General features: G+C 42.6%; 2 protein-coding genes across 3 annotated transcripts; one reads left to right on the top strand and one right to left on the bottom strand.

Annotated features, from left to right (window-relative positions):
• The first annotated feature begins 633 nt into the window (after positions 1 to 633).
• Positions 634 to 10,540, top strand: RWDD1 (RWD domain containing 1). 2 transcript variants are annotated; one of them, XM_086461280.1, is made up of 8 exons: positions 634 to 706; positions 757 to 759; positions 2,923 to 2,988; positions 4,223 to 4,353; positions 5,392 to 5,535; positions 6,542 to 6,674; positions 8,421 to 8,483; positions 10,283 to 10,540. In XM_086461280.1, the coding sequence occupies exons 1-8, from the start codon at positions 634 to 636 to the stop codon at positions 10,393 to 10,395; spliced, it is 726 nt and encodes a 241-aa protein (XP_086317406.1). In that variant the 3' UTR covers positions 10,396 to 10,540. The 2 variants fall into 2 exon arrangements, with proteins under 2 accessions (XP_086317406.1, XP_086317405.1); XM_086461279.1 differs by lacking the exon at positions 757 to 759.
• Positions 10,541 to 14,930: 4,390 nt separating this feature from the next.
• On the bottom strand, positions 14,931 to 23,180 carry LOC104344388 (amine sulfotransferase). The gene is made up of 6 exons (XM_009948509.2): positions 23,033 to 23,180; positions 19,813 to 20,021; positions 17,540 to 17,666; positions 16,860 to 16,954; positions 15,802 to 15,982; positions 14,931 to 15,055 (listed from the first exon to the last, which is right to left on the bottom strand). Exons 1-6 carry the CDS (start codon positions 23,169 to 23,171, stop codon positions 14,931 to 14,933), a joined length of 876 nt encoding a protein of 291 aa, XP_009946811.1. The 5' UTR covers positions 23,172 to 23,180.
• Positions 23,181 to 24,624: the final 1,444 nt, after the last annotated feature.

The raw sequence follows: 24,624 nt of genomic DNA, 5'->3' as shown, positions 1-24,624 counted from the left end.
CTGGAAACTCTTAGCTTGTAAAATGTACCTGAGGGAAAAGAGCTGGCCGTAAGCCCAGGGAACTGATGCACCTGAACGCTGCCCTGTACCAAGTAACCACGGGGGGGGGGGGGGGTTGCTGCTGTTTAACCCCCAGGTAGGGGAGCTCCCAGCATGGCCGGCCTTGACGATTCCTCTTCTGCACTCGATGCTGTTTATGCCATGGGACTTCTGAAACCGCTGGGCGGGTGCGTTTGAACTCCGGGCTGCACCAAAGGAGCCTCCCCCGCAGCAAGTCCCGCAGTTAGCCGAGCGGAGAGCACCGCACTCGGTGGCTCGCTGGGAAGGCAGACGACGCCCAGCGCGGCAACTCCCCGCACCCTCACCGCAGCCGCCCCCCGCTCAGCCCCGGTGACTCCCCCCCCCCCCCCCCTCCCCCGTGCCCCGCTCAGCCCCGGTGACTCCCCGCACTCTCAGCTCAGCCCGCCCGCCCCGCCAGCCCAAAGGTATCCATCGCCGATCGAGGCGCAGGCGGCGCTAGGCATGCCTAGCTGATGCCGGAGGTGAGCGCGCACGCGCGGGCCGGGGGTGCGCGGCGGGTGTCGCTTCGCGGTGCGGGCGGCCCATGGCCGGCGGCGGCGGCGGCCGGCGACGATGACCGACTACAGCGAGGAGCAGCGCAACGAGCTGGAGGCTTTGGAGTCCATTTACCCGGACTCGTTCACGGGTGAGCCGTGGAGGGGCCCGCGCCTCGCTCCGCTGCACGGCCGCGGCGAGCCGGTACGAGGGAGGGGCGGGAGGCCCCGCCGGGCGGCAGGCGCCCCCCGCGCCCTGCCTGCCCGGGCTCCCCCGGGCGGCTCCTTGCTGTCACCTGCACGGGGTCAATATTTTCCGTGGTTGTGGGTGTTTGATGGGGGGTTTTTATGGTTTTCCCTACGCGGGAAACCCGAAGCGCTGGATGGCGGCGCTGGCCGGGGGCGGGCGATGCTGGCCGCCGCGGCGTGTGCTGCCGAGGGACGGCAGCCCCGGGCGGACAGCCGGTGCTGTGTCCGAGCCTGAGCTCGGCTGGTGGAAGGGTGCTCTTCGGAGAAGCCTTTCGAAAGATGCGGCCCTGATCGGGACTGGGGAACTGGCTTGTGTGCCGGCCGGTGTGGTGTGCCTCTCCGGTAACGGCTTCTCGGCTCCGCGGGGCAGGGGGTGTTCTGGGGCGCTGAAGGAGGCGGTCTCCTCTGTGAATGCATTGCCAGTATCTGCTCTATTGCATTGAGGATCTGTCACAGAATCGCAGGCTGGTAGGGGTTGGAAGGGACCTCCGGAGATCATCTACCCCCTGCCAAATCAGGTTCACCCAGAGCAGGTCGCACAGGACTGCATTTAGGTGGGTTTTGAATTTCTCCACGGAAGGAGGCTCCACAACCCCCCTGGGCAGCCTGTTCCAGTGCTCTGTCACCCTCAGAGTAAAGAAGTTTTTCTTCATGTTGAGGCGGAACTTCCTGTGCTGCAGTTTGTGCCCATCACCCCTTGTCCTGTCGCTGGGCACCACTGAGAAGAGCCTGGCCCCATCCTCTTGACACCCACCCTCTAGATATTTATAAGTATTGATAAGATGCCCTCTGAGTCTTATTTCTCCAGGCTAAAGAGCCCCAGGTCTCTCAGCCTTTGCTCATAAGAGAGATGGTGGAACAAAGGCAAGCTTTATTTCCTGGGTGCAGTATGTTACATTGCTAAAACTTTCATATATTGGATATGTTGGTTCATCAGATTTTCAGGACTTGCTAGTTACCAGAAAACAATTAAGGGTATCTACCATGCTAGCTAATCCAACGTGATTTATGATGCTCTGTATCCAAAGAATTTGAACATGAAAAAAATTGTGCATTTTCTGTTTCCTTCCTGCACAGTATCTGCTCTATCCCGGGTCCCACTTGGCAATAACTTCATCATACAAACGTTTACCCGGTACACTTGCCCATTGCTTTAATCTGAAACCCTTTTAGGTTTTCTTAGATTTTATGGTAAAGGTATATGAATTAATCTCTGCTAGCTGAGGCTGCTGAATCATTTATTGGAATATACTTTCATATAGCCTCTGTCATAATGCTTACTCTGAGTTATTTTTCGTTCTTGTAGTGCTCTAAGAGGGAGGGAAAAAATTGTAGTAGTACATTAGCAGTTGGGCAAAATTCAGGTAATATTGTGAGAGTATATGTACTAGATTGGACATAGGTTATAACAGTGATAGAGAGCAGTCCTTATTTGAGGATAAGGTCTGCCACCGACAGTTGTGTGATGAGGTTTCTAGTCTGTGAAACTTTAGATCACAAGGCTTGCATTTTGTCTGTATCTACAGAGCTGCTTGTTGTCTGTCTTCTAGCTGCCTCGTTCACGCACTGTAATTCTAGTACACTACTTGGATAGTGACTTCTTGATGGAAAGCACTATCCCTGTTTTGTTTTAAGAAGCATTTGTTATGTTAAGCTGTCCTAAATATAGAAATAGGTGCAGACACACTGTAAAAATAGCCAAGTCAAGAGTGCACCGGTGCACTCGATGCTCAGCACACATATCTAGTGCAATAAAGCAAATTAGCTTTGGAAGCTTTCTGCACACATTCAGTGCACTAACGTAAGTCATTTGATGGTAGGTAGATTTGCACTTCTTGGAAAAGTGAAACTCCCAAACAAGAAAACTTTCCAAAAGAGAAACTTTTTGGTATTGTCGATGTTATAAGCTGTCATTGAAAGAGCACTCCAAACATCGCATCATATGGAAAATAGCTGTGAGTTGAAAAGTATTTATTAATAGGGTAAAAAGGCCCTTAACACCGTATCAAGAGCTTCCTTGCTTCATTAATCCTTGAGAAGTTTGTTTTTAATGGTCTGAAGAAGTAGTTGTCTGATTAAAGAATATCTCTCTCACTTTTTTTCTTTTTTCTTTGAACAGTATTGTCAGAAAAGCCAACGACTTTCACAATCACTGTGACGTCTGAAGCAGGAGAAAATGATGAAAGTAAGTTGACCGTGTCTTAAAGATATATAGGAGGAGTTTCTGTGTAAGCCGAATTGTATCGCCAGCAATTAGGTGTACCTCCACTTCAGTCCGCTTAGGGGTCTGATGCAGCAAGCATTCCTCAGAAACTGTAGTTCAAGGATTCTGGTGATCTGTGTTTAGTTTACGGAAACGTTGCGCTTTCTCACTAGGGCTGCTTCCTGGCGTGCCAAATCTCACGTGCTTTGTAGCATAGCTTCAAAAGGTACGGGTTGTCCTCACCCCGGTAGGAGCTTACAGCCATGTTGTGAGGTGATTTTTTTCCTAGCAGCTGTATGTATACAGCCACCTGGGGGAGTTGAGTCTGTGTATTGCGAGCGCGCAGCCCGTAAGGAACAGTTCCAGAGCGGAGGTGTGGGCCCTGAGTCTCTGTGTGTTTGTTGGGTATCAGTGGCTGCATGGGCTTGTTGTAACCCAGCCTTGCTCCAAGTAAGTTTGAGAGCTGCTGCTCTGGCTTATTGTATCAGAAGGAAGAAACTGCTGCTGGCTCCTTCAGTTTTAAAGGAGCAAGTCCTGCTCGGAGCAGGTGTCTGTGTTGAAGAGGCTGCTGGGCTGCCAGAATCGTGAGTCTGGAACTAGAGGAAGTTGACTCCCTGGCGTTCTGGCAGGATGCGTGAAAGGCACTTGATTCTCTTTTGCCTCGTTTCCGTGCCATCCTAGCTCTGGGTGGCTTCAGGTGAATGAGTTCTCCTTAGGCAGTTCTCTGCTTACTGACTTCTACTGGACATTGGGTCCTTGTTGTGTGATTTGTGTGGAGCCTTGATACCCCACACAGAGGTTGATACACCAGCCAGGCACACAGAATTTAAAGCATTAATGTGATAAGATTCTCTCTAGATCTGTTGTTAGGACTCTTCCTCATTTTCTCCAGCTTTAAGTGGAATATGAGGGAAAAGAGATTACTGCTGTAGTACCCACTGTACCACAGAAGGTTTTCCAGGCTGTTTTCTGAAGACTGTTCAGACATTAATAGCCTGTAGTAGTTTATGTAAGGGTAAACTTCATCCTTTTAATTCCTCACAACTCTTCATTATAGTTAAATCTCTTCATATAGTTTTAACATCTGTGTAAGATGACTGTTTCTTTAGGACCAGAACATATTTTAACATCTTCAGGCTGCTAATGCAATAAAAAAATACACAGAGTTATATAAAGTTATCGTCATAAGAATATGTGGGGTCTTTTTGTCTTGTAGCTGTCCAAACAACCCTTAAATTTACGTATAGAGAAAAATATCCCGATGAAGCTCCACTTTATGAAATTGTCTCACAGGAGAATCTTGACGATAATGATGTCACGGACATAATAAAACTACTAGAACAACAGGTAAGGAAAATGGAATATCTCAATTCAGCTTGATATCACTTCACACTTTAGCCAGAAGTTCTCTCGCAAATCAGTTGTTTTCTGAGGTATGTGCTACTGATTTAAAACCCATTCCGTACTGTAGGGTCAGACTTTGAGGTTTGAGTTTGGTAAATGACATTATTGAGGTAAATTATGTTCATGAGTTAATAGGTTTAAAATATTTTAAATAATATGTTAATGAGTTTAAATATATTATTATCTAAAACAATTCAGTGTGCACAGGTATGATAATGAAATGGAAGTGCTCTACGACTTCCCCTCCTTTGCAGTTCTTGCTTAAGGTGAATTTGTTTAACTGTGTATATAGTATTTGTGGAAATAAGCCACTTTAAGATAAAAAAATGCCACATTGATTCTTGATCCTTTTTAATTACGTAGCTATTTTGGGAGGTTGGAGATCTCTTCAAGCTTTGGGATCAGTGACAGTGCATTGTGAAGGAATGAAAAGGAAACACTTTGCTGGTTTCAGGGATTCTTGACAAGTCCTTACTGCCTTAAAATTGCCTTAATATGTTTAGTAGGCATTCTTTCTTTTCAGTTTACTTCGTAAAACCTTCCTTCCATCAACTGATGTTTTTTGTTTTTCCTGGGAAACTGTCCTGCTTCAAAGGGTCTTGTAATGGGATTAAGGAATAAGCCATTTCAGGCTCTGAGTGAGTGTTGTGTCTTATGATATTCAAATCTTGGAGCTGTACTCCTGCTGTAGGTTTTGTTTTATTCATGAAAAAGCCTTCCACGTGTCTGCGATACATCGATGACCTGAACACAGGTGTTCGTGGCTGTTGTTTTGCTGTGCACCCATTTGGGGGTAACTTTAACTGGGTTAACTGGCCCGTTGAATTTAATTTTACAGCGAGCTTTTGAGACTGGTGCAGAATGCCTCAGCTGTGTTACCTGCGTTTGCACAGCAGGCTGCTTTCTAAACATGCTTACGCATTCAGCTGCTGAAGGTTTGAGGTTCTCCTTCTGAGTGAAGTTGTCTTCTTTGTGTTGTAGGCAGAAGAAAATTTAGGGATGGTAATGATCTTCACTCTAGTCTCAGCAGTACAGGAGAAATTGAATGAAATAGTGGATCAAATAAAAACACGAAGAGAAGAGGAGAAGAAACAGAAAGAAAGAGAAGCAGAAGAAGAGGAGAAGGTATGTAAAATAATGTTTTCCAACTAAAAATTTCCTGTTTTTCTTAAATGCATATTTGATGCAGGAGCAATTCTCAGTTGCAGTGGGAGAGGATCAGCTACCCAAAGCTGATATAATTAAAACTTAAGGACTAGGAGATTCTTTAGTGCACTTAAGTGATTTCCCCCCACCCTCCCATTTTCTAAAGCGGTCTTTTCAGAGATGTATTTCATGTTCATAATCCACAGTTCTTCCTAATACAGAGGCTGGGATTTTTCCCAAATGTAATCAAAGTTGCCAGTTTTTTGCTTGAAGAGGCAAGAGGGGATGAGGAGCAGAAAAGGCTAAAAGGTGGCGTGCTGCACGCAGGCTGCATGGTCTGAGGAAGTCTTTCCTCCTTGGTAGGCTGAGTGGGTAAGGTGGAAGCAGTCGGGCCAGTCTTCAAGACTGGTTTGTCCTCCCTGCACGTGTCCTTTCTACCAGCCACTGTGGAATAATTTTTCCATTCATGGAATGTGCTGTGGTAAGTCCAACTGGTGAGTCTTCACCTTCTTCCTCAGAAATAGCTAGAGGGTGATGGGACTTGGAAGGTTCAGGATTTCTGAAAACAGCAGGGAAATAGCTGGAAAAAAAGAATCTATGCCAACAAGATGGAAAGGTTAATGTATTTTAGTGCAAAATATTTCAGTATAGATTGCACTTAAGAGTTGATAAGAAGTGCTGCCTACTTAAGGAGAACCTGTATTAGTGGCGTGTTGCTAACTGTTGCACTGTAGGTCCAGAAGTGGTACGCGGGGTTTTTCCATAAGACTTTCCACTGCAGAACAGCTCTCCGAAGGGAGAGTCCCGTGACAAAAACCAGTACGAATTTGTTCGTTGTATATTCTCAGGGTTAGGATTAATTTCTCAGAATACCTCACAGCAAGCAGTGCTTCTGGAATGTTGTAATTTAAATAATTAGAAGAATAATCATCTTCACTCGTAGCTTTGCAAGTTGTGTTTCCAGCCTTCTTTTCTGTTCTTTCAGCAACGTTTTCATGGCACTCCTGTTACCATTGAGAATTTCCTAAATTGGAAAGCAAAGTTTGATGCGGAACTCCTAGAAATAAAAAGGAAAAAAATGAAAGAAGATGAACAAGCGGGCAAAAATAAATTAAGCGGTATGATTTAAAGCTGGTCCTGAAGTTTTTGCAATGTTACCAGACTATAATGACAAGCCTAAAAGTAATTTTTACACTGACAGATGATGGTAGTAAATAAACTCTTAGTGTAGGATTTGATTATTGTCCTCCATGTTGCATGAAGCCTTTGTGAGTACTGATTTTGCGCTAAATACAAAGCTAATAGATTCAGGACTTCTGCTGAAGTCATTGACATTCCCAAACTGTCTGTTTAAGCTTCTTGGGTTTTGTGCCAGACAGTATACCACTTGGAGCTGCTACTGACAAGCATTGTTCTGGCAGAAATCGTTGGGGTTTGTTAAGCAACAGAAAGGTTCTACATCAGACAGTTTATTGATGTGGCCTTTATTGCACTGGATCGGACAGTGACTTCAGACTATTCATGTGCGTGTAGGAGTTTGGGATGCTGTTGCTGGACTGAAGCAACACAGAGGCTGACTGCTGCATATGACAAGCTTACGATGACTGGTGGGAATAGCTCTGATATTTTGGGGAAGAGCTTGTCATAGCAGTGGTTTCGGGCTCTGTGTTTTGCAGGTCACAGTTTCTCCAGCAGAAAGCAAACTCTGTATCCAGTGGGCGAAGTGGAGGAAATGGCTTTTCATATGAGAACCTGAAGGAAAGAGTTAAATCTTGGGCATCCTCCTCCACACTCTCCGTGGCTTAGCTTTGGACTGGTTCTCCTGTGATGTTGGATCTGCTTTTGAACCTGATTACCTGAGAAAACATGACCAGTGTGATTGTGCTGTATCACTGTTATCTTTTCTCTTCCCTTCTGAAGGATTTTGAAACTTTGGCTAGTGTTGAAATATGGCAGAGAGATGGAAATTTTAATTGTAGTAAGTTTCACGAAGGGTGGGGCACATGCTTAATTCCCCTCTGAAGGGAATGCATTTCGGAATCTGCAAAGATGAGATAGTAGAAATCAGGCTGCTTCTAGTTTTCCTGTTCTTGAAATTATTGCTGGCATGCTGTGTCTGTTTTCCCCTATACAAGTCTAGTTTGTAGAAGCTCACCTCTACAAAACTAAAACCAGGCTTATTCTCAGAAGCCATGAGTGTAACTCCAGTAGAAGTAAAAGGTGTCGTAAATGTTTTACCATGAACACCAACCAGTCTTGTTGGCAGAAGCTTGCATAAGCAATGCAAATATCGATGGAAGATGGGTAGTTTATGTGGAAGGAGTCCTGGGCCTTTCTTCCCCTACCTCCCAGTTGGAAAGTCTTCGCTTTGCCTTTTGTGATGTTTGCTTCACAGATGTGTGTGTGTAGGAGCTGCTGATTTGTGTGTAGATCCAGGTTGCTCTTTGAATGAGGAGGATATATGGAAAAGGATGGAGGAGGCAGCTAATTTCCATTCCAGTTGCCACAGAGGTTTTCTTGTGGAATGCAAGAGAAGGGCTAAAACAACTGGGACAGTACGGTGTAAATTTCCCACCCGCCATTATTAAAGCCTTAGTAACATTAAAGTGACTGTAAGAAACAGTGACCCATTTCACATATAAGAGCAGGAAGCCTGTTGGCATGGAAGAATCCTGGATGAATAGTCAAAAAATCAGAATGGGAAACTTACAGAAATGAGCAGCTTAAAAACAACAAAAAGACTGCTTAAATTGGTTAATTTGAAAAGCCTAAAATACACCTGCTAACTATTGTTGCCTTAGGTTGATAGTTATTTCCAAATTCTAATTGTTTATATATTATTGTTTATTTTATTTTATTTCTAGGTAAACAGCTGTTTGAAATGGATCACAACCTTGACACTTCTGACATCCAGTTCTTGGAGGAAGGTAAATTTCTGTTTGTTTCCACAACTGAAAGACAATGGCTTAAAATATGTCAAAATTCCTGAGCAAAATCTGTATTATATTTATGACTTCACATCTTGCCTCACAATCGCTTTTACAGCAGAAGAACTTTCTAAGAAATACTGTTTTTCAGATTGATCAGAAGTGATTTTAACTTCTTTCAAAACCAAACAAAACACTTTCAAGATGCTAAAGCGTATTTATTTGCAGTTGCCTCTATTCTGTTATTTCTGTTGCCTCTATTCAAGTATTTGGACTGGAAGCAAAACCAGAAACAAGAAAAGCAAAGCAAAACAAAAAAAAGTCACAACTAAACACTACTTTTTCTTTTTTTTTCTAATAGCCAGACTTCTTACCCCTGATTTCGAGCACAGATTTCGGAAGTTCTATCTGCTCCTCCCCAATCCTCAGCACCAATAATAAATATCTTGCAGGTCAAGTTAAATCCTGTTTGCCTCTGTGCAACCCAGTTCTTCTTTGTGGTTTTGTGCAGATTTGACTGTTATCTTACTGAAAGTACATGACCTGGTGCCAGCTGAAAATTTTGTAAGCCTGCGCCAAAAGAGGTTAAACTTGGAAAATCTGTTGGAGATAAATGAAATAAATCTACTCACAGTCACATATCTATTTAATTTTCTGCACTGCTTGTTAGTATCGTAGTTTAAAAGACTGATCTTTGAGTTAAGACAATTCTTTAATGTAGCTGCATTATCTCCCGCTATTGCAAAACACACATGCAGAGGAGAATCAAGAATTTTCTCTGCAAGTAACAATTTAAAACCAAAAAAAGTTGTTTATGAACATCAGTGAGTATAAACCTGAAATGGCAGTAATGGGGGAGTTGAGTTTCTTTTAGTTAGAGGGCATAATTTAACCTTGTCTTCCTCCAAAACGCCTAAAGTGAAGATGGGTTGTTGATGGAATATTTGGCTGTCTCAAGGAAGGAGCAGACCTCTGTATTTGGGCTCTGTGCCCAAATGACTTGGGATTAATATAATAACTTTTAATCCTGTTGCTATCAGTGCTGAAAAACTCCCGTTCTAATTGCTGTTTGCATTCTGTAATAAATGCAACAGGTTACTAACTGCCATTTAGTATTACAATACTGTGTAATAAGTCATTTTCACAACTTAAACAGGATAATGGCATTATCTTTTAGATGGAAATGGTTATAAAGACTTTCAAATCCAGTGAAAGAACAGAACCTTATTCAGTGGCCGGAAGGTGTCGCCATTGATGCACACAAATAAAATAGCAGTAGTCCTCAAGTTTTGTCCGTAAATCGGCATCACCTCTTTCAGAAGAAAATGTGAAAGCATGCAGAGCTTCATCTTGCTTTTAAAATTAAATTTTAAAGCAAGTGTATGTAGGTATGTAGGCATATAAATGGTGTGTAAGGGTTATTTTATAAACCATAGGTGTTCCTGTGGCTATGGTAGGACCTTACAGCTGGAATAAACTGAGCTCCTATTTTGACCGTACCTGGGAGAAAGGATCTCTGCTTCTGGGAACTATAAATGTTAATTTAATTCTCTTAATGGATTCTGAGGTCCTGTGCGACATTTCTCTTGGCTGGGTTTTGGTACAAGGTAAAAAACCTTTGCTTTAGGTCTCAGAAGATAAAATGCGGTGTTTCCTTTTCCATATCTATTTAATATATAAAAAGCCAAGTTAACAGCTACCTACATTGAAGAATGAGTATGAAAAAGTGTTGTGTATTTTGTTGTTCAGCTACTGTTTACCTACTTGCGTTAAAATAATTATTTTTCTGTTCTTTGCAGCTGGAAACAGCGTGGAGGTTGATGAATCTTTATTCCAAGAAATGGATGATTTAGAGTTGGAGGATGAAGACGATGACCCTGACTACAACCCTGTTAATTTAGATAGCGATTAGACTTTTTTGAACTGTCATCAATATGGACATGTGCAAGGGGAGAGGAGCAGGCGGGAAAGCCACAGCATCTGTGGTTTTAGTAATGTGTATTGGTTTTCTTTTTTCCCCCCTTTTTTTCCAAAGAAAAAAACCAAAATATTTTAAATCCAGGAGAATGGTCTTCTGATGGCTTTCATCATAAATAAATTTACTTTAATATTTCAAATGAAAAATTTGAGGAATATTGATCTGTCTGAAAATGCTATTCTATTTTCTCTTATTTTTGCTTCCCATTTCTGTAATTGTCCTTTGAAGGGATGTGACAATGAGCAAGATGGAAAGATGTTACAACAAGTGCTAAGCACACCTGCACCTGAAGGCTGAGCAGCTGTTCCGCTGTCTTCCACCTGGGATATACATGGGCAGCTTTGGTGAATAAAAGGGATCGCTTACGATGCAGGTTTTTGGGTTTGGTTTTGTTCGGGTTTGGTTTTTTTTTTTTTTCCTTCTGTGGAATTTCATAACACTTCAGATCAGTTCTGGTGCCCCAGCCTATCAGCTGTAGATAGGCAGCACTAGTCACCTTTTAGTAAGTCATCGCCTTACTGAAGTTTAAACTTTAATGGAAACATTTTCATGGTACTGGAGTAAAATCTTTTGCTGTAGTTGGAGATAATAGTTTCAAAATGACTAGTCTGCAAGAAAAAAATCAGAATGAGATGAAGTCGCCTTAAAAAGTTTGGTGGATTTGTTCAGAGAGGGGGGTTTTTGTTTGGGTTTTTTTTGTTTGTTTTATTTAACTTGTGCACCAGTGAGTTCCATGGGAAACACCCCGCCTCCCCGGCAACACCCTAGGAAAATTAGTTTGCTTTTGGCAACAGATTACATAGAAACACGATCAGTGGAGTGCAGATTACAGTACCAGGATTTATGGAATACTTCTAGATTTGAATGTAATGGGTGTTGTTTTAGAAGCACCTTGTTGGCAGCCTGTGAAGGGTAGCACAACGTACAGTGAAGCTACACATCAGCTTGTGGATGTTAACCATCCTGCAGAGCTGCTTATGGAGCAAACAGCTTGATGTTAGACTCCTCCTTCCCTCCCACCTCCAAAAAAAACCAAACCACTGCGAGAACCGTGATGTTTAAACATGCTGTGTTTGAGACTGCTTCAGCTGGAAGGATAACGGTGTGGATGAAGGTTTCAAAAGACAGCTCTCCAAATAGAGGACCAGTAGTCACCTCAATGATGAAACACTGTGTGCTGAATTTTAAAATACTGTTAGTAAACTGCCTTAACTGCGCCAGCTTCAACCTTTGAAGAGGGTTGCACTGAACTCTCACAGTGCTTAGAGGAATAATAAATTAATATTTGGAAATTCTGTATTCAAAATGAGAAATTTAATTCTGGAAATAATTTAGTGGTGTATAAGGTTCTCTCCTATATTGCTCAAGAGCATCTGTTTAGGATGATCTCCTTTGACATGTTTCAGTAGTCTTTTCTTTTTGTATTCAAGATGAATGAGTTTCTAGTAGATAGAAATAAATATTCAAGTACCCTGTAAATACTTTTATAACTTAACCATGTGCCTTTGTTCCTACTGTCCTCTATTTGATCTTTTTAATTTTGGCTACTAAGAACTTTTAGACAAGCGACTGCATTTCAATGGTAATGTTGTATGTTTCAAAGCAATAAGCTGGATCTGTGTTCCACCAGAGTTACCAAATGTATTAAAAAATTGTGAGCTAATGTGATACTAAACCTGACTTTTCCAAAGATACGTTTGGATTGAAAGCTTCATATTGACTACATCCGGCTTCCCATATAATTGCTAGGATGCTGTAAAATGCTCTTCATCACCGAACTTATTTCTGGTGTGTCTCAATTCGGCTGCATAAAAAACATTTTAACTCCTAAGGCTGCTTTCCAGTTTCAGCTATATATGTTTAAAACTGGCATTTTTTTAATAAAAGGAGTGAATTAGTTCTCTTTAAATCTGGACTGACTCCAAGAATGCAGTGTAGTCTGTGCAAAATGTGGTAATCTGAGAAATTTTTCCAAGTGGGTCACTAACAAGAATCGTCTATATATGAAAAAGGTTCCTTGATTAATGAGATTTTCTGGTCTGTTTTCATGCTGACATTTTTATTGGTTTTCATACAGAGGATGTATAGCTTAAAAATGTTAAAACAATGTCAAGTTAAAATGTCAAAATGGTTTTCACTGTTACGTCTTATAAAAAAGCAGAGGAAATAATAAGGGTTGAAGTGACAAAAAAAATTGCTTTAAGTCTGTTCCTCCAAGTCTTTGGAACAAGATTCAGTGACTCAATCTGAACTTCAGATTTGTTTTGTTTTGTTAGCAATTAACATCTGTGAAATAAAAGGGAATTTGACCGAGAGTAAACTCTGCTATGTTTGCGTGTTTTAGTTTGCTGAAATGGACTGAGATAAGGTTTTTTGGGGTGAAAGAAGTTTAGGTGAGTTATTTAACGTTTACTTACGCACTTTGGATTAGTTTGAAGTCTAATTCATGTTAATCGTATAAAATTCCATCAATAAACTTTGATACAGAGTTTTAGTAATTCAAAACCGTGGTGCTGACAACCTTGCTTGTATCTTGCTTATAACTGTCTTGAGTCCAAAGCGTACGCTGTAATGCGTGTAGGGAGATTATTATGAGTTGCAACACTGTGCTACAACCAGAGCTAATTTAGTTTTGATCATGCTGAACTTTTTGAATAGTTGGTGCCTGAGCTCTGCCTTCTTTGCTTTCCTTCCTATTTTGGCCAAAAACGGGGAGCTTGAAGGACGTTTCCTGTGGGGAGAATCAACATCAGTCTTTCTCTTAGGAGACTTACAACCATCAGGCTACCTCCAGTGTTTAAACCGTGTGGTTGCTGAAATAAATTTGGAGTGTGTTGGACCAGACAGTACGCTGTGCCAGGATCCAAGATGCTGATACCCTAGGTGCTGAGAGAAGGAGCTGTCATGTGAGCACGCTCTCCCTCGTGTTGCAGAATCTGACAGGGCCTGAAATACTACCTTTTGTTTTGTTTTGGCTTTTGTAGTTAGCCCTTTGGTGCCTTGCAGCTTGGTTTGGAGTAGGAGGGAGCGGGGAGAGTCTTTTCGGGTTCAGTTCTTTGACATAATTGCATTTATTGCCCTGAACTCAATTTTATTTTCTGCACTGCATGCTCGTGAAATCTGCAACTGCTAGAGTGAGCTGATACCATTGGGCTGCGACATGCAGTGTCTGTGAGGTTTATATAGCTTTTATTATTGTGCTGGACTTCCTGCCATTGGAAAAGGAGTAAAGATCAAGGTCCTATGTGTAATCAGGAGTTCTGTTTGTACTTGAGGCAAACGCAGCAAAAGACGTGCACTAGGCTTCTGGCTTTGAACTAGTTTTACCCTTTCTTTGGGCAGGGTAAATATGTACAGACGGAAAAGGTCAGCAGTTTGTGGGAGGTTCAGACTCAGAGATCAGGGGATGCAGCAGTTACGTAAGTGGCATAAGGGGTTTTTTGGTAACGTTTTCTTGGTATCAGGGATACAAAGTTCCAGAAGGAAAGATGATCTGGCTGTACAGTTGAAGGACATGGAAAGGTTCGTCTTGTAGGCTAATTACATGAGGCCACCTTTGCCTAGTAGAAGCAGCTAACTATGTAGTGCATGGAGTAATTCTGTCCAGGAAAAAGCAGGTAAAGTATTTTTTGAGTTGTTGATAGAAAAAAAAATAATCTTGAGGTATGTCTCCATTATGATCTTTTCATGGGAAGCCCCTGGGCAAGCTGCTGCGTGGAGTCATGGACAGGTTAAACCACGATAGTGAGTCAATGAATATATGAGGAAGGACACAGTCATAGACAGCTGGTAGTTTTTTTGCGTCAGTAGCTCTAGCAGATCATTGGGTATGATAGAGCGGACATTCACTTCAAAACCGCTGTAACTATGGTTTGTGTTTTTTCTCAATATTTCAGGTAGCAGATTGTCAAACATGTCCTTGAGAACCATAACAGAGAATGCAATGAAGTGTTTCAGTCAATAGGTGACACCAGAGAATGCAACATAAAGGACACTTTAATAGCAAATGCTTGAGTAGCGGTGTTTACCAAGGAAATAGGAATTCAAACATACCAAAGCATAATCATACCACAGCTGGTCAATCTTTTTCCTATTCTGGACATTGAAGATTCTGCCACAAGAAACCTCACAAAGTGCACAAGTGAAACATTTTTCAGAAAGTTTTTAGCAACACCAGTCTATCTTTACTTGGTTGTCTACAACTCTGGTATTACTAAAGCCAATTAAAGAAAAAGGAAATATGAAGAAAGGAAGTCCATTTGCTAAGAAAGTTAATTAAAATACCTTGTAAAATTACAGACAGGAAACTGGTGGAATTGAATAGCTTCCTCAGACAACTCACATTTTGCGATGGAGTTGTCATCGTTACTACTTCTATAACAGCTGAAAATGGATACGTTTTCTTCTTCCACAACTTCAGATATGTCCGTCCAGTATAAACACCAAAGGATGATGAACTCAGAACCAGCCTACATTTCATCATTAATATCCCACATGAATTTGATGGGCAGGGTCTTAATTTTCTCTTCAAGCTCTTTGTCAAACCTTTCATTCTGTGCCACTGTCATGATGTTTTTCCAGTCTCCAACAGTGCCTGAGGAAAGAGGCAGCAAAGGGAGGTGAGAAGCAAAAAGTGTACCCTTCCAAAGCCCTCTGCAAATGGTGAGTGGTAGTCTTGGGAAGCAATTCGTGGCTTCCTCAGCATCTCCCAGTGGCTGGCCTGCTGAGTGAGACTGTGTACTCTTGTGAGAAGCGGCCTCCAAAGCTAGGTGCTGTGAGCCATCATCCTGACTCCTCATAAAGTTATTTGGCTCATTTGTTCTGGTGTTTTGCTGGTTTCTTTGAGATCAAAGAGGAAATTAAAATCAACACCTCTTATTTTTCTTTCAGTGTACCACTTTCTTTAATCCCTGAAGGTCTCCTACACTGAGCGTTAGGACATCTTAGCAATGCCCAGGAATGCCATGTATGGACTTGGAGCGTAGTTGGTCAAGAAGGTCTATGCTCACACAAGGCGACTCTTACCTTGAAAAGTAAGAAACAGTAAAAAGAAGTGTTATGTTGCCCCTGGCTCGGTACAACCGTTATATCCTTTCCTGTATCTGACAGGCCTGTTACAACCTTAAAATCAGTAAAACACTACCTTTTTATTATCCTTATAAAAATACAGTAAAATCACTGATGCCACAGCAATAAACTGCTTTTATAAATTTAATTTGCCACTAACATGAGCTCCCCCTCTGCAAACGGGGCATTCCAGCTGAGACCGGAAACCCTTGGTCCATCTCACCAGGAAGTGTGGGATTAAATAGTTGTTGCATTGGACCGCTTCCAATTTACCTTTTCGTAGAAAACTGCCCTTGTCTTTCGCTGCGATGTCATCTGGCAGGTTCTCATAATTTGCCCTGGGATCTTTTCTCATGTTCTCAAACGTAGCCTGTTGTACAACACTGTCTAATTCCTCTTCACTCAGCTTCCTGCCTAGGAAGTTGCAGATCTTCAGCACGGCACTTCTGAGATCCTGCAATAATGTTACTTTGAAGAGTCTTGGTCATGCAAAGAACTAAATGCATACGGTAGTGGAATACAGGACAATAAAGGACATACATTTGGGTGCAAAACTGGCCATTTTTGTGTGAGCATAGTTTGCTTGCATCATTTGAATACTGGAGAACAGTGATGCTGTAGCTCACTGCAGCACTGTGCCCTTGGAGATGGGGAATTCTGTGTTCTGCTCCCCACGCTGCAAACCCAGGCTGCATCTTGCATTAGGTGTCCTGGCAAAGTCACCCCTGGAATCACGCCTGTAACCATGAAGGCACTCAACCCACAGGGGTTTTGTCAGTCTTGTTGTCCTAGCAAGGGACTCGACCTGAGCCAGCCCAGGCTCTGAAGCCTGAGGGAACAGTGCAGTGGCTGGGGCGCTCCAGGGCTTGTCTGCAAGGAGAGGGGCAGCCACCTTGGAGAAACGAGAAGTCGCACAAAGGTGTGGGCAGCCACCAAGCAGGAGACTTAGCAATTTCAGAGCTTCTCAAGTGCTTTAAAGCCTGGCTCTTAAGCACCTCTTCCACCTTTAGTGGAACTGTCCTTATGAGCACAACATTCCTGTTGCAGATACTTGTGGAAGTCTTGTTCTGTACTACTTCAGAAAGGGTTTTTTGGACTGGCAGTGAAGATAACTTCTGTCATATTGGAAAGTGTTTTACCTAATAAGTGTCTAGTAATTGATAAGACCTTGAACCAATGAGACAAATGGCTTCCTCCTCTCAGAAGTCTCAATTGACTCCAGGATGGATTAGGCACTTTCCAATGTAAAGTGTAATTATAAAGAGCTTTCTGAAAATACACTCAGTATAGGAAGTTAATATCTTGAATACAGTGATACTAATTGACCTCACCTTTTTCATTTCTTCATAAGTAAGGAAGAGTATATTGAAATCCTCTGCATGACTGTACCAGCCTGCAACATGATCCATCCACGAACTGGCAAGTACTTTGCAAGGGAAATTATCAAAACAAAAAAATAAAGAGAAATACTATTAACAGCTAGCAGTAAAACAATAAAATTATCACTTAGGTCCTTGAAAGGGTTTTTTTAAATGCTATTTTTTGCTAATTTGGGGGATGCATGCTCACAGTCCTTGTGACTATTCTCTGAGCTAACATGGCAAATGCCCTTTTGTTTCTAGTAATCTGAACTGATGCTGGCAGAAGCAAAAAGCTACTTCTCTGTCCTTGTCGTACGGTGTCTGTTCTTATGGGTTCAGCTCCACTAACAAAGTACAGAAAGTTAAGAGATTTTCAGTCATAACAGTTATATTCTGAATCAGCATCCAATTCAGATAAGATCAGCACCTTGCATGTTGTTGGGGAGCAGCAAAGCCATGTCTACACTACTCCCTTTGGACCAGCTTTCATCAGAAAATGTTGTCAAGCTCAGACAGCTTCGGAAGCTTTGGATTCAGGTTACAGCATAGCTGAGGATTCTGGTAATTGATATTTATTGATATAATTAATCTGCATTCAATCTAAGGTCATGGAATAGGAATTGGGCTCCTTAGTAAAACAGATATCCTACCTTTGCCAGCTAAAAATCTCTCCATAAAAATATTAAAATCTGGTACTTCCTCTACTGTGGACATGAATTTGGAAAAGTGGTAGTAAGAAACCATAACATCCTTAGGGTTCCTGGTAACATAAATAACCTGCAAAACAGTAAGAAGACTGGTCTTAGAGATAGTAAAGGACTCCATTACCGTGAGCATCAGTGCATTTTTCCATACAGGTCCCACTAAAAATGTCTGAAAACAGTTTGAAGGTGACAATGACATTAGGTAAATTCCGGATAACATAGTGCTGTCGATTTGTTTATAGGTGGTGATGTTTCTGTAGTTGCAGTCATTCAGTGCCTGCGGCTAACTCTCCCTCTCTTCACAAGATCAGTGTTACAGGCTTCAGTGATACTGTTCACTTGTGCAAGGCAGTCAGGTTGCAATAACAATAACATAGAACATTGTTAGGTTGATTCAGCTTCACATTTCTGTGTACAATCATGATGAAATTAAGAAGAATTTCTTGTAAATCCCAGCTTTGATAATGTTAATGGCATCAGGACTCTGTGACCTCAACTCCTGGCCTGCAGTGCTGGTCTAGAGGGAGCCCTGGCATCTTAAAAGAAGGAGCTGTTAAGGGCAGGGGTTATTTTGGCTCCTGCTGACTCCTGACCACAGGAGAGCTGCTGCCTCAGGCACAGACCATGCACCACCAGTGAAATGGTCAGCCCTCTGCCTTTCAGCTGGCAGCATGTGCCAGCTTCTACTAAGTTTCTGCTCCCTAACGCTTGGTGTCTAATTAGGGTGAGAAGATAGAGCCTGCCATGTTGCCCTTACAAGGTTACAAATGTTTGCAGGGAGGGACAGCAGAATCACGCTCTTGGACTGCCTTTCTAACTGGGTAAAATGACTGCTTTTGATTCCTGCTTAATTGAAAATTAATCTGATTAACAAAACCAAACCCATTATTTCCAAGGTATATAAAACAAGGATTCCTAAATGGATTGTGGAAAAACACAGTAAACGCCTAGCTCAAAAGCTCTGACCTGCAGTCAGAGAAATCACAGAAAAAGTTGTTCTATGGTTTGGTACAAAATATGAACAACCTGGGTGACATGTTCAAGCAGAGGTGGAAAAGGTCCTTGTTTTCTGACATGCATGCTCAGTGTGATTGGGCAGTTTTCCCATTCTTTGTTGGGCATCATTTGGATTTCAAATCTTCTGCATATGAGCTTTCTCTTCCAACCCTCACTGGTACTGTGAATAAAATGGTGAGCACCTTGCAGTTTCCCATTACACCTGTATCAGTGAAGGAGGTAACAGCAGCACTGCGGGCAGAGCTCTGCCACAGCTCTCCGCTTGCTCAGCCATGGGAAGCCCTACATCAGAAACAAGGATGGAAGGGGCAGAAGTCATTGGAACCACTATAAGAAAGACCAGCAAGAGTACGTGATCCTTTGCCAGGGAGCAAAGGAACAAATCAATCTAAGGCAGCTAAGGCAATTCCCGGTGTGCTGTTAGAAGTGTACATCCCGTACACATCTTCAGACTTGCAGGTCCGTATGTCCATGTTCTGTCAGTGACCCTTACTGCAGTAGCCTGGTTACACCTGTCTCTAAGGAGTCATTTCCCATGAGAGACAGGCCCTGGGCTACGGCACAGTTCATGATGGAGAGTCCTATTCAGAAACTCGCAGCACGGGGGAGCAAGAAAAGGCAGTCATAAGGAAAAACTTTTTCACTGTGAGGGTGACAGAGCACTGGAACAGGCTGCCCAGAGAGGTTGTGGAGTCTCCTTCTCTGGAGACATTCAAAACCCACCTGGAAGTGTTCCTGTGTGATCTACTCTAGGTGGTCCTGCTCTGGCAGGGGGGTTGGAGTAGATGATCTTTCGAGGTCCCTTCCAAACCCTAACATTCTGTGATTCTGTGATTCCCTCTCTACTGACTGTAGTGCCATCGTACTCATGATTTCAGTGTGGGAGACTGTTTTTCAGACTTATAACTTTTCTGGAATCAGACATTTTCACAAGGGGAAAATCTGCAAGTTTTTGACCCTGGCAGATCTTCCTGAGATGCATCACCCCTCTCTCCAACGGTGTTGAGGCTGAGAGATTGGGAAAAAAAGAAACAGAAGAAATGAGCTTTAGAAGGTCCCTGACCCCCTGCATACACAAAGCGTGTGATATTTATACTGAGACATGAGGAACTGAGAGAGGAAAAAGGTAGGATTTGCACCAATTCACTGAGGCAAACTGCCATGATTAGTTTTAAGAAAAGTGTAAAAATAACATCACTTACACGTCCTCTTTTATTTCTCAGGTCTCTTGGAACCAAGTAGTAAGGCAGGTGGCTGGCAAAAATACGAGGCAAAGGAAAATTTGCATAATCCTTATCGGTTGATTTGTATTCCAGCCATGGGATTCTTTCCATGTTGTCCACATTTTCTGTTCCATTACGGTGTCCTTCATGAACTATTAAGCTCAAAATGTTCTGAGTCCACACAGTTCCTGAGAAGGAAACATTTTTATTTGAACCTTGCTTGATTATTTTTTTAAATGAAAGATAGTATATTGTCATAAATTGAGGCTCTGCACAGCTATAATGAGTTTCGCTTTGTGAATATAAATACAACTTCACATACTGAAGAAAGCAAACGTTGTCTTGGTGACTGTTGAGTACAGAAGCAGCATATTTTTGTTTTGTCCCTGTGGAAAAGCCATGGCCAGTAACTAAATCTTCAGTTCCTTCACTCAGTAAGCTTAACTTCCACAAAGTATGCCTGTCCTCACCCTCTTGTGGCAACATGAAGTGCTGCATCTCTGTGGCCCATGCAACTAGAAGTACTGAGCGGATCTGGAAAAAACCTTTGGTTCCAGACTCTGCAAAGTGTTGTGAGATGTCTTCAATCAAACAGCTGATAACACCACGTTTGTAAAGCACAAATGAGCCCCACAAAGCCAATGCTTGAGGCCAGAGGGCCTCTAAAGTTCCTTGGGGAAGATCTGACTCCTGGGTCCCAGCTGCTGGCAAAGGATAATCTAAAAGGCAGGAGGTGGCTGACTGCCATGCCAGTATGTGTTCATGTGCCAGCTGGTAATGGTGGGAGAGGAATCCCGAATGATTAGCCCACTTGGGCAATGAGCAGAACTGTTTTAACTCCAGGTCCTCTGTCCTTCTCAGCACTATACTTGCTGTCGTGGGTTAACCCCAGCTAGCAACTAAGCACCATGCAGCCACTCGCTCACTCCCTTCACCCAGTGGGATGGGGAGGAGAGGTGAGAAAAAAAAGTAAAACTTGTGGACTGAGAGAAGAGCAGTTTAATAACTAATAATATTTAAAAGAAAATAATAAATAATAATAGTCATGAAAATTAATATAGTAAAAAGAGAGAGAAATAAACCCTACTAAAAGACAAGTGATGCACAATGCAATTGCTCACCACCCACTGACTGATGCCCAGACCATCCCCAAGCAACAATTCACCCCTCTCAGCCAACTCCCCCCGGTTTATATACAGGGTATGACATCATATGGTATGGAATATCCCTTTGGCTCATTTGGGCCAGCTGTCCTTGCTCTATCCCTGCCCAGTTTCTTGTGCACTCCCAGCCTCCACTGGCAGGGCAGAATGAGAAACTGAAAAGTCCTCGTCTTAGTACAAACATGGCTCAGCAACACCTAAACCATCAGTGTGTGATCAACATTATTGTCATTCTAAATCTAAAATACAGCATTGTACCAGCTACTAGGAAGAAAATGAACTTTATTCCAGCCAAAACCAGGACAGCAGCACTGGTTACTTTTCCCTTTTATACCATAGGCCAGTAAAGATGGACACTTGAGAGAATCCAGATCAATGCAGAAGAACGCTGAATTATTGCTGTAGGTTACCCTGAACAAGCACAGAGAAAGGAAGGCATCTGAAACTGAAGCCTAGTTTTTAAGACCTCGCCTGGGAAGGAAGCTCTTGGTTCTGGAGATTAGACTGTATACATGTTGTAGATTTAAAGTCACTGGCAAGAAAAAGAAATAGCCCTAAGATTCAGAGGAGCAATAGACAGTGATTTCACAGCTGCGTTGACTGTCTTGCTCTGCTTGGCATAATCAACCTGGACAATTTTTCTGCTGTGTTATGAGATTCAACAGAAGGATTGGAGGGTACCTTAGACTGATAACTAGTGAGGAAGAACGAGGATGGTGAGAGAGGATAGAGGAAAAGGTATGAATGAGAAAGAGGTGACATTCTGTGCAGTTTATAACTCAAAATCCTCTTCCAACTATTTCCTGTCCCAGGGTAGCCCATCACTTTGCAACCCGAAACTCCTACTTCCAAAGATGTGCTTATCTCAGTGCTGTAACATCTTTACCCCTTAAATACTGCCTTTTCATCATCCTTCTCTGCTTTACTTGGACATCTCACCCCAGTGCTGCCCGATGATGAGCCAGCGTCGCCTGGGCTCCCTGTCCCCTCACTCTGTTGCCCACGACCCATACACAGGCTTTTCATATCATATCTGACTTCACCACAGCCACACCTGGTGCTCCCTGCCACTCCTGGGCTTCGCTCAAGAATGTCTTTCTGCCTCAGGTTCTTCACTGAATACCAGAGGGAGTAGTGAATTCCAGCAAGATGTTCAGCGACCCTAGGAAAAGGACATGCTAACAAAACACTGGTTATGTTATTTGAAGGCTGCTGAAGAAAACCCAAGGATAACAGCAGAGGTTCCCAAGGGTACAAACAGAAGATAGCAGAGGCCTTGAAGGTACAAGCACAGATTGGTACCAGAGATGTCAAGGCCATAGTCATAAATCACTGCTTAATGCATGATTAAGTCATTAACTACCAATCACTAAAGAAATGCAGTCTTGAAAAATGGGTAGACCAGTAATAGATCATAAAGTGAACCTGTATGGAAACATACAGGTCTAGGCATCTCAAGGCTTTAGATTTCATGTAAAATGACAGTGAAGCAGAGTAGTTGCTCAGTTGCATTTGCTTCAGAAATAGGAATGCAGAATTCATCACACTAGTGTCCTGTATTGCTATGTAGGTAAATAGTACTTCTTTATCTTTGAGTGGAGCCATATATCACTGACTCACACTTGCTCTGATCTCCTGCTTGGTTGTAATTTGGATGCAGCAACCCCAAGCTTACCTTCCATGTGAACCTACAAATCATTCCAGATATTCCACAATCATCTCCAACACTCATGCACCCATCCCTACTAAAACTATGTATGTGTTTTAGTCAGTTGGTTTGTGTGTAGCTTGCTCTGAGTACACCTACAAGACTTGAGTCCAAGAACGAGGTAGACCAATTTGGCTGGACATGAGCAGGAACCTTGTGTCTGGTTGTTGAGGCCATAGTTGTGCAGGGTTTGTATTTAGTGCTACACCACGTAGACTCAGCGATGATTCAGGTCTAAAAGCAAAGCTAACCACCCTAGGTACTTCCGCAATTAGATGGCTGAATAAAGGCAGATTTTCCCCCGCTTTAGAAAGAATTCCATTCTTACCTGATTTTGGGTAAGTAACTAGAAATACGTCACTATCTTTGATTTCAAAATCCTCCAGGGAAGCTACATACTCAGGTGATGTAATTACACTAAAATAAAACCCTTTGTATTTGAATAGATATTCTTTTGATGGTTCCATTGTTAATCTGTTGTCCTTATAGGCAAATTACCTGCAAGAAGAAAATACTAAGTTTTTCTTTGGTTATCATCTCACAGAAACAAACAAACAATTCAAACAAAGAATTCAGTGCTGGCAAATTTTAGCAAAATACACTGAAATTTAGCTTTCAGATTTTCACAAGAATGTTACTCAGGACACATTTCTAATGAAAAAAAAAAAGTGTATAACAATCTGCTTGAGTCATATACAAGTGTATGCTACATGCATGTAAAAACTAATGTAACTAAAGGCAACCTATGAAAAAATAATTTGTCAGGCTTCCTCTAGGATCTGAGTGACTATAGAGTTTTCTTCAGGATGTCAGTAGGTTCTTGAACAGAGCTTAACTACCGAGCTCTCATTCTGAATTTTGTGACTGAAACTGTGTTCAAAATTACAATTTCTGTCTCCTTCTACCTATTCTCTATCTCATTACTAATGTGTCTCCCACAGTAAGTATAATTTCTGTAAACTAGGACAGGTAATCATGAAGGTGTATTATTTTCTGAAACACCCCCACTGGTTTTATGAGATTGTTGTTTTATGTCTCATTAACACCATTGCTGTATATTTGCCAGAAAAAGACATTAATCATCATTGTTGCGGTGACTAGGGAAGAGCAGACACTGGGGGAGATACAGGAAGAGTAAGAGACACTGAAGAGAGAGCTAAGACAGAGCCAAACGGAGTATCTAGGTTTGAGGGTTTCGGTCTGTGCCTCTTCTGCAGTCTTTGAGCTGAACGATACACATCCATGAATTTCAATGAGCTTAACATCCTGGTTTCTCCCTCCCTGCTCTGTACATGATTTATTAGACAATGTACAAGCCTTGACAGAAATGGCAAGCAAGTTCACTTCCAGACCTGGATATCGTAAGCATTGTCTTATATAAAATATATTCGGGGAGACTTTCCTATCTGGAATTTTACCTGGGTTTCTGTCCCCTGCCTTCCCCTTGCATTGCGACCCTTCCCCATGCCCTCTTGGCCTGTTGCGTTTGCCACTGCTTCACAATCTGGCTGTCACCAACAGCGGTTGGGTTATCACCCTTGCCCAGGTTTGTCAAACTAGATGATTGCGGAAGACACAATCCTGCCAAAGTGATCTGAATTCACTACAACAGGCAGTCCTTGGAAATGAGGCCGCCAATCCCACCTGTCCTCATTAGCTTCTCTCCAGTTCGTGTTCTGCCTTCACTTTGCCTTCCAGGTCTGTGAACTGCCCTGGCCGGATGCTTTGGCAGGAGCATTGCCCTTGGACCCATGTGGCCAAGGACCTGCCCTCCCACTCAGGTGCCCACTCGGATCCCCAGGAGAGCACCTGGGGATCGCTGCTGGCATGGCTGCTCGGCAGGGCAGGGGAAGGGGCGCAGCGGCGGCCACTGCCATGACTAGGAACACCCGTCTGCCCACCCTGCCCCAGGCAGACAGG

Source organism: Leptosomus discolor, chromosome 2, assembly GCF_034619465.1.
Source record: "Leptosomus discolor isolate bLepDis1 chromosome 2, bLepDis1.hap2, whole genome shotgun sequence".
Taxonomy (NCBI): Eukaryota; Metazoa; Chordata; class Aves; order Leptosomiformes; family Leptosomidae; genus Leptosomus; species Leptosomus discolor.
The sequence above is the reverse complement of the archived record's forward strand: the minus strand, read 5'-3'. Positions and strand labels throughout refer to the sequence as shown.

What these genes read in the sequence shown, in the direction of transcription:
- LOC104344388 (XM_009948509.2), bottom strand. Translation starts at nt 23,171, where the DNA reads ATGGAACCATCAAAAGAATATCTATTCAAATACAAAGGGTTTTATTTT. An exon ending in TGAGAAATAAAAGAGGACGT is followed by an intron (nt 17,667 to 19,812) that starts GTAAGTGATGTT and finishes ACTGTTTTGCAG; the next exon opens with GTTATTTATGTTACCAGGAA. An exon ending in GGGCAGTTTTCTACGAAAAG is followed by an intron (nt 15,056 to 15,801) that starts GTAAATTGGAAG and finishes CTCTTTCCTCAG; the next exon opens with GCACTGTTGGAGACTGGAAA.
- RWDD1 (XM_086461280.1), top strand. Translation starts at nt 634, where the DNA reads ATGACCGACTACAGCGAGGAGCAGCGCAACGAGCTGGAGGCTTTGGAG. An exon ending in TAAAACTACTAGAACAACAG is followed by an intron (nt 4,354 to 5,391) that starts GTAAGGAAAATG and finishes TTTGTGTTGTAG; the next exon opens with GCAGAAGAAAATTTAGGGAT. An exon ending in AAGCAGAAGAAGAGGAGAAG is followed by an intron (nt 5,536 to 6,541) that starts GTATGTAAAATA and finishes CTGTTCTTTCAG; the next exon opens with CAACGTTTTCATGGCACTCC.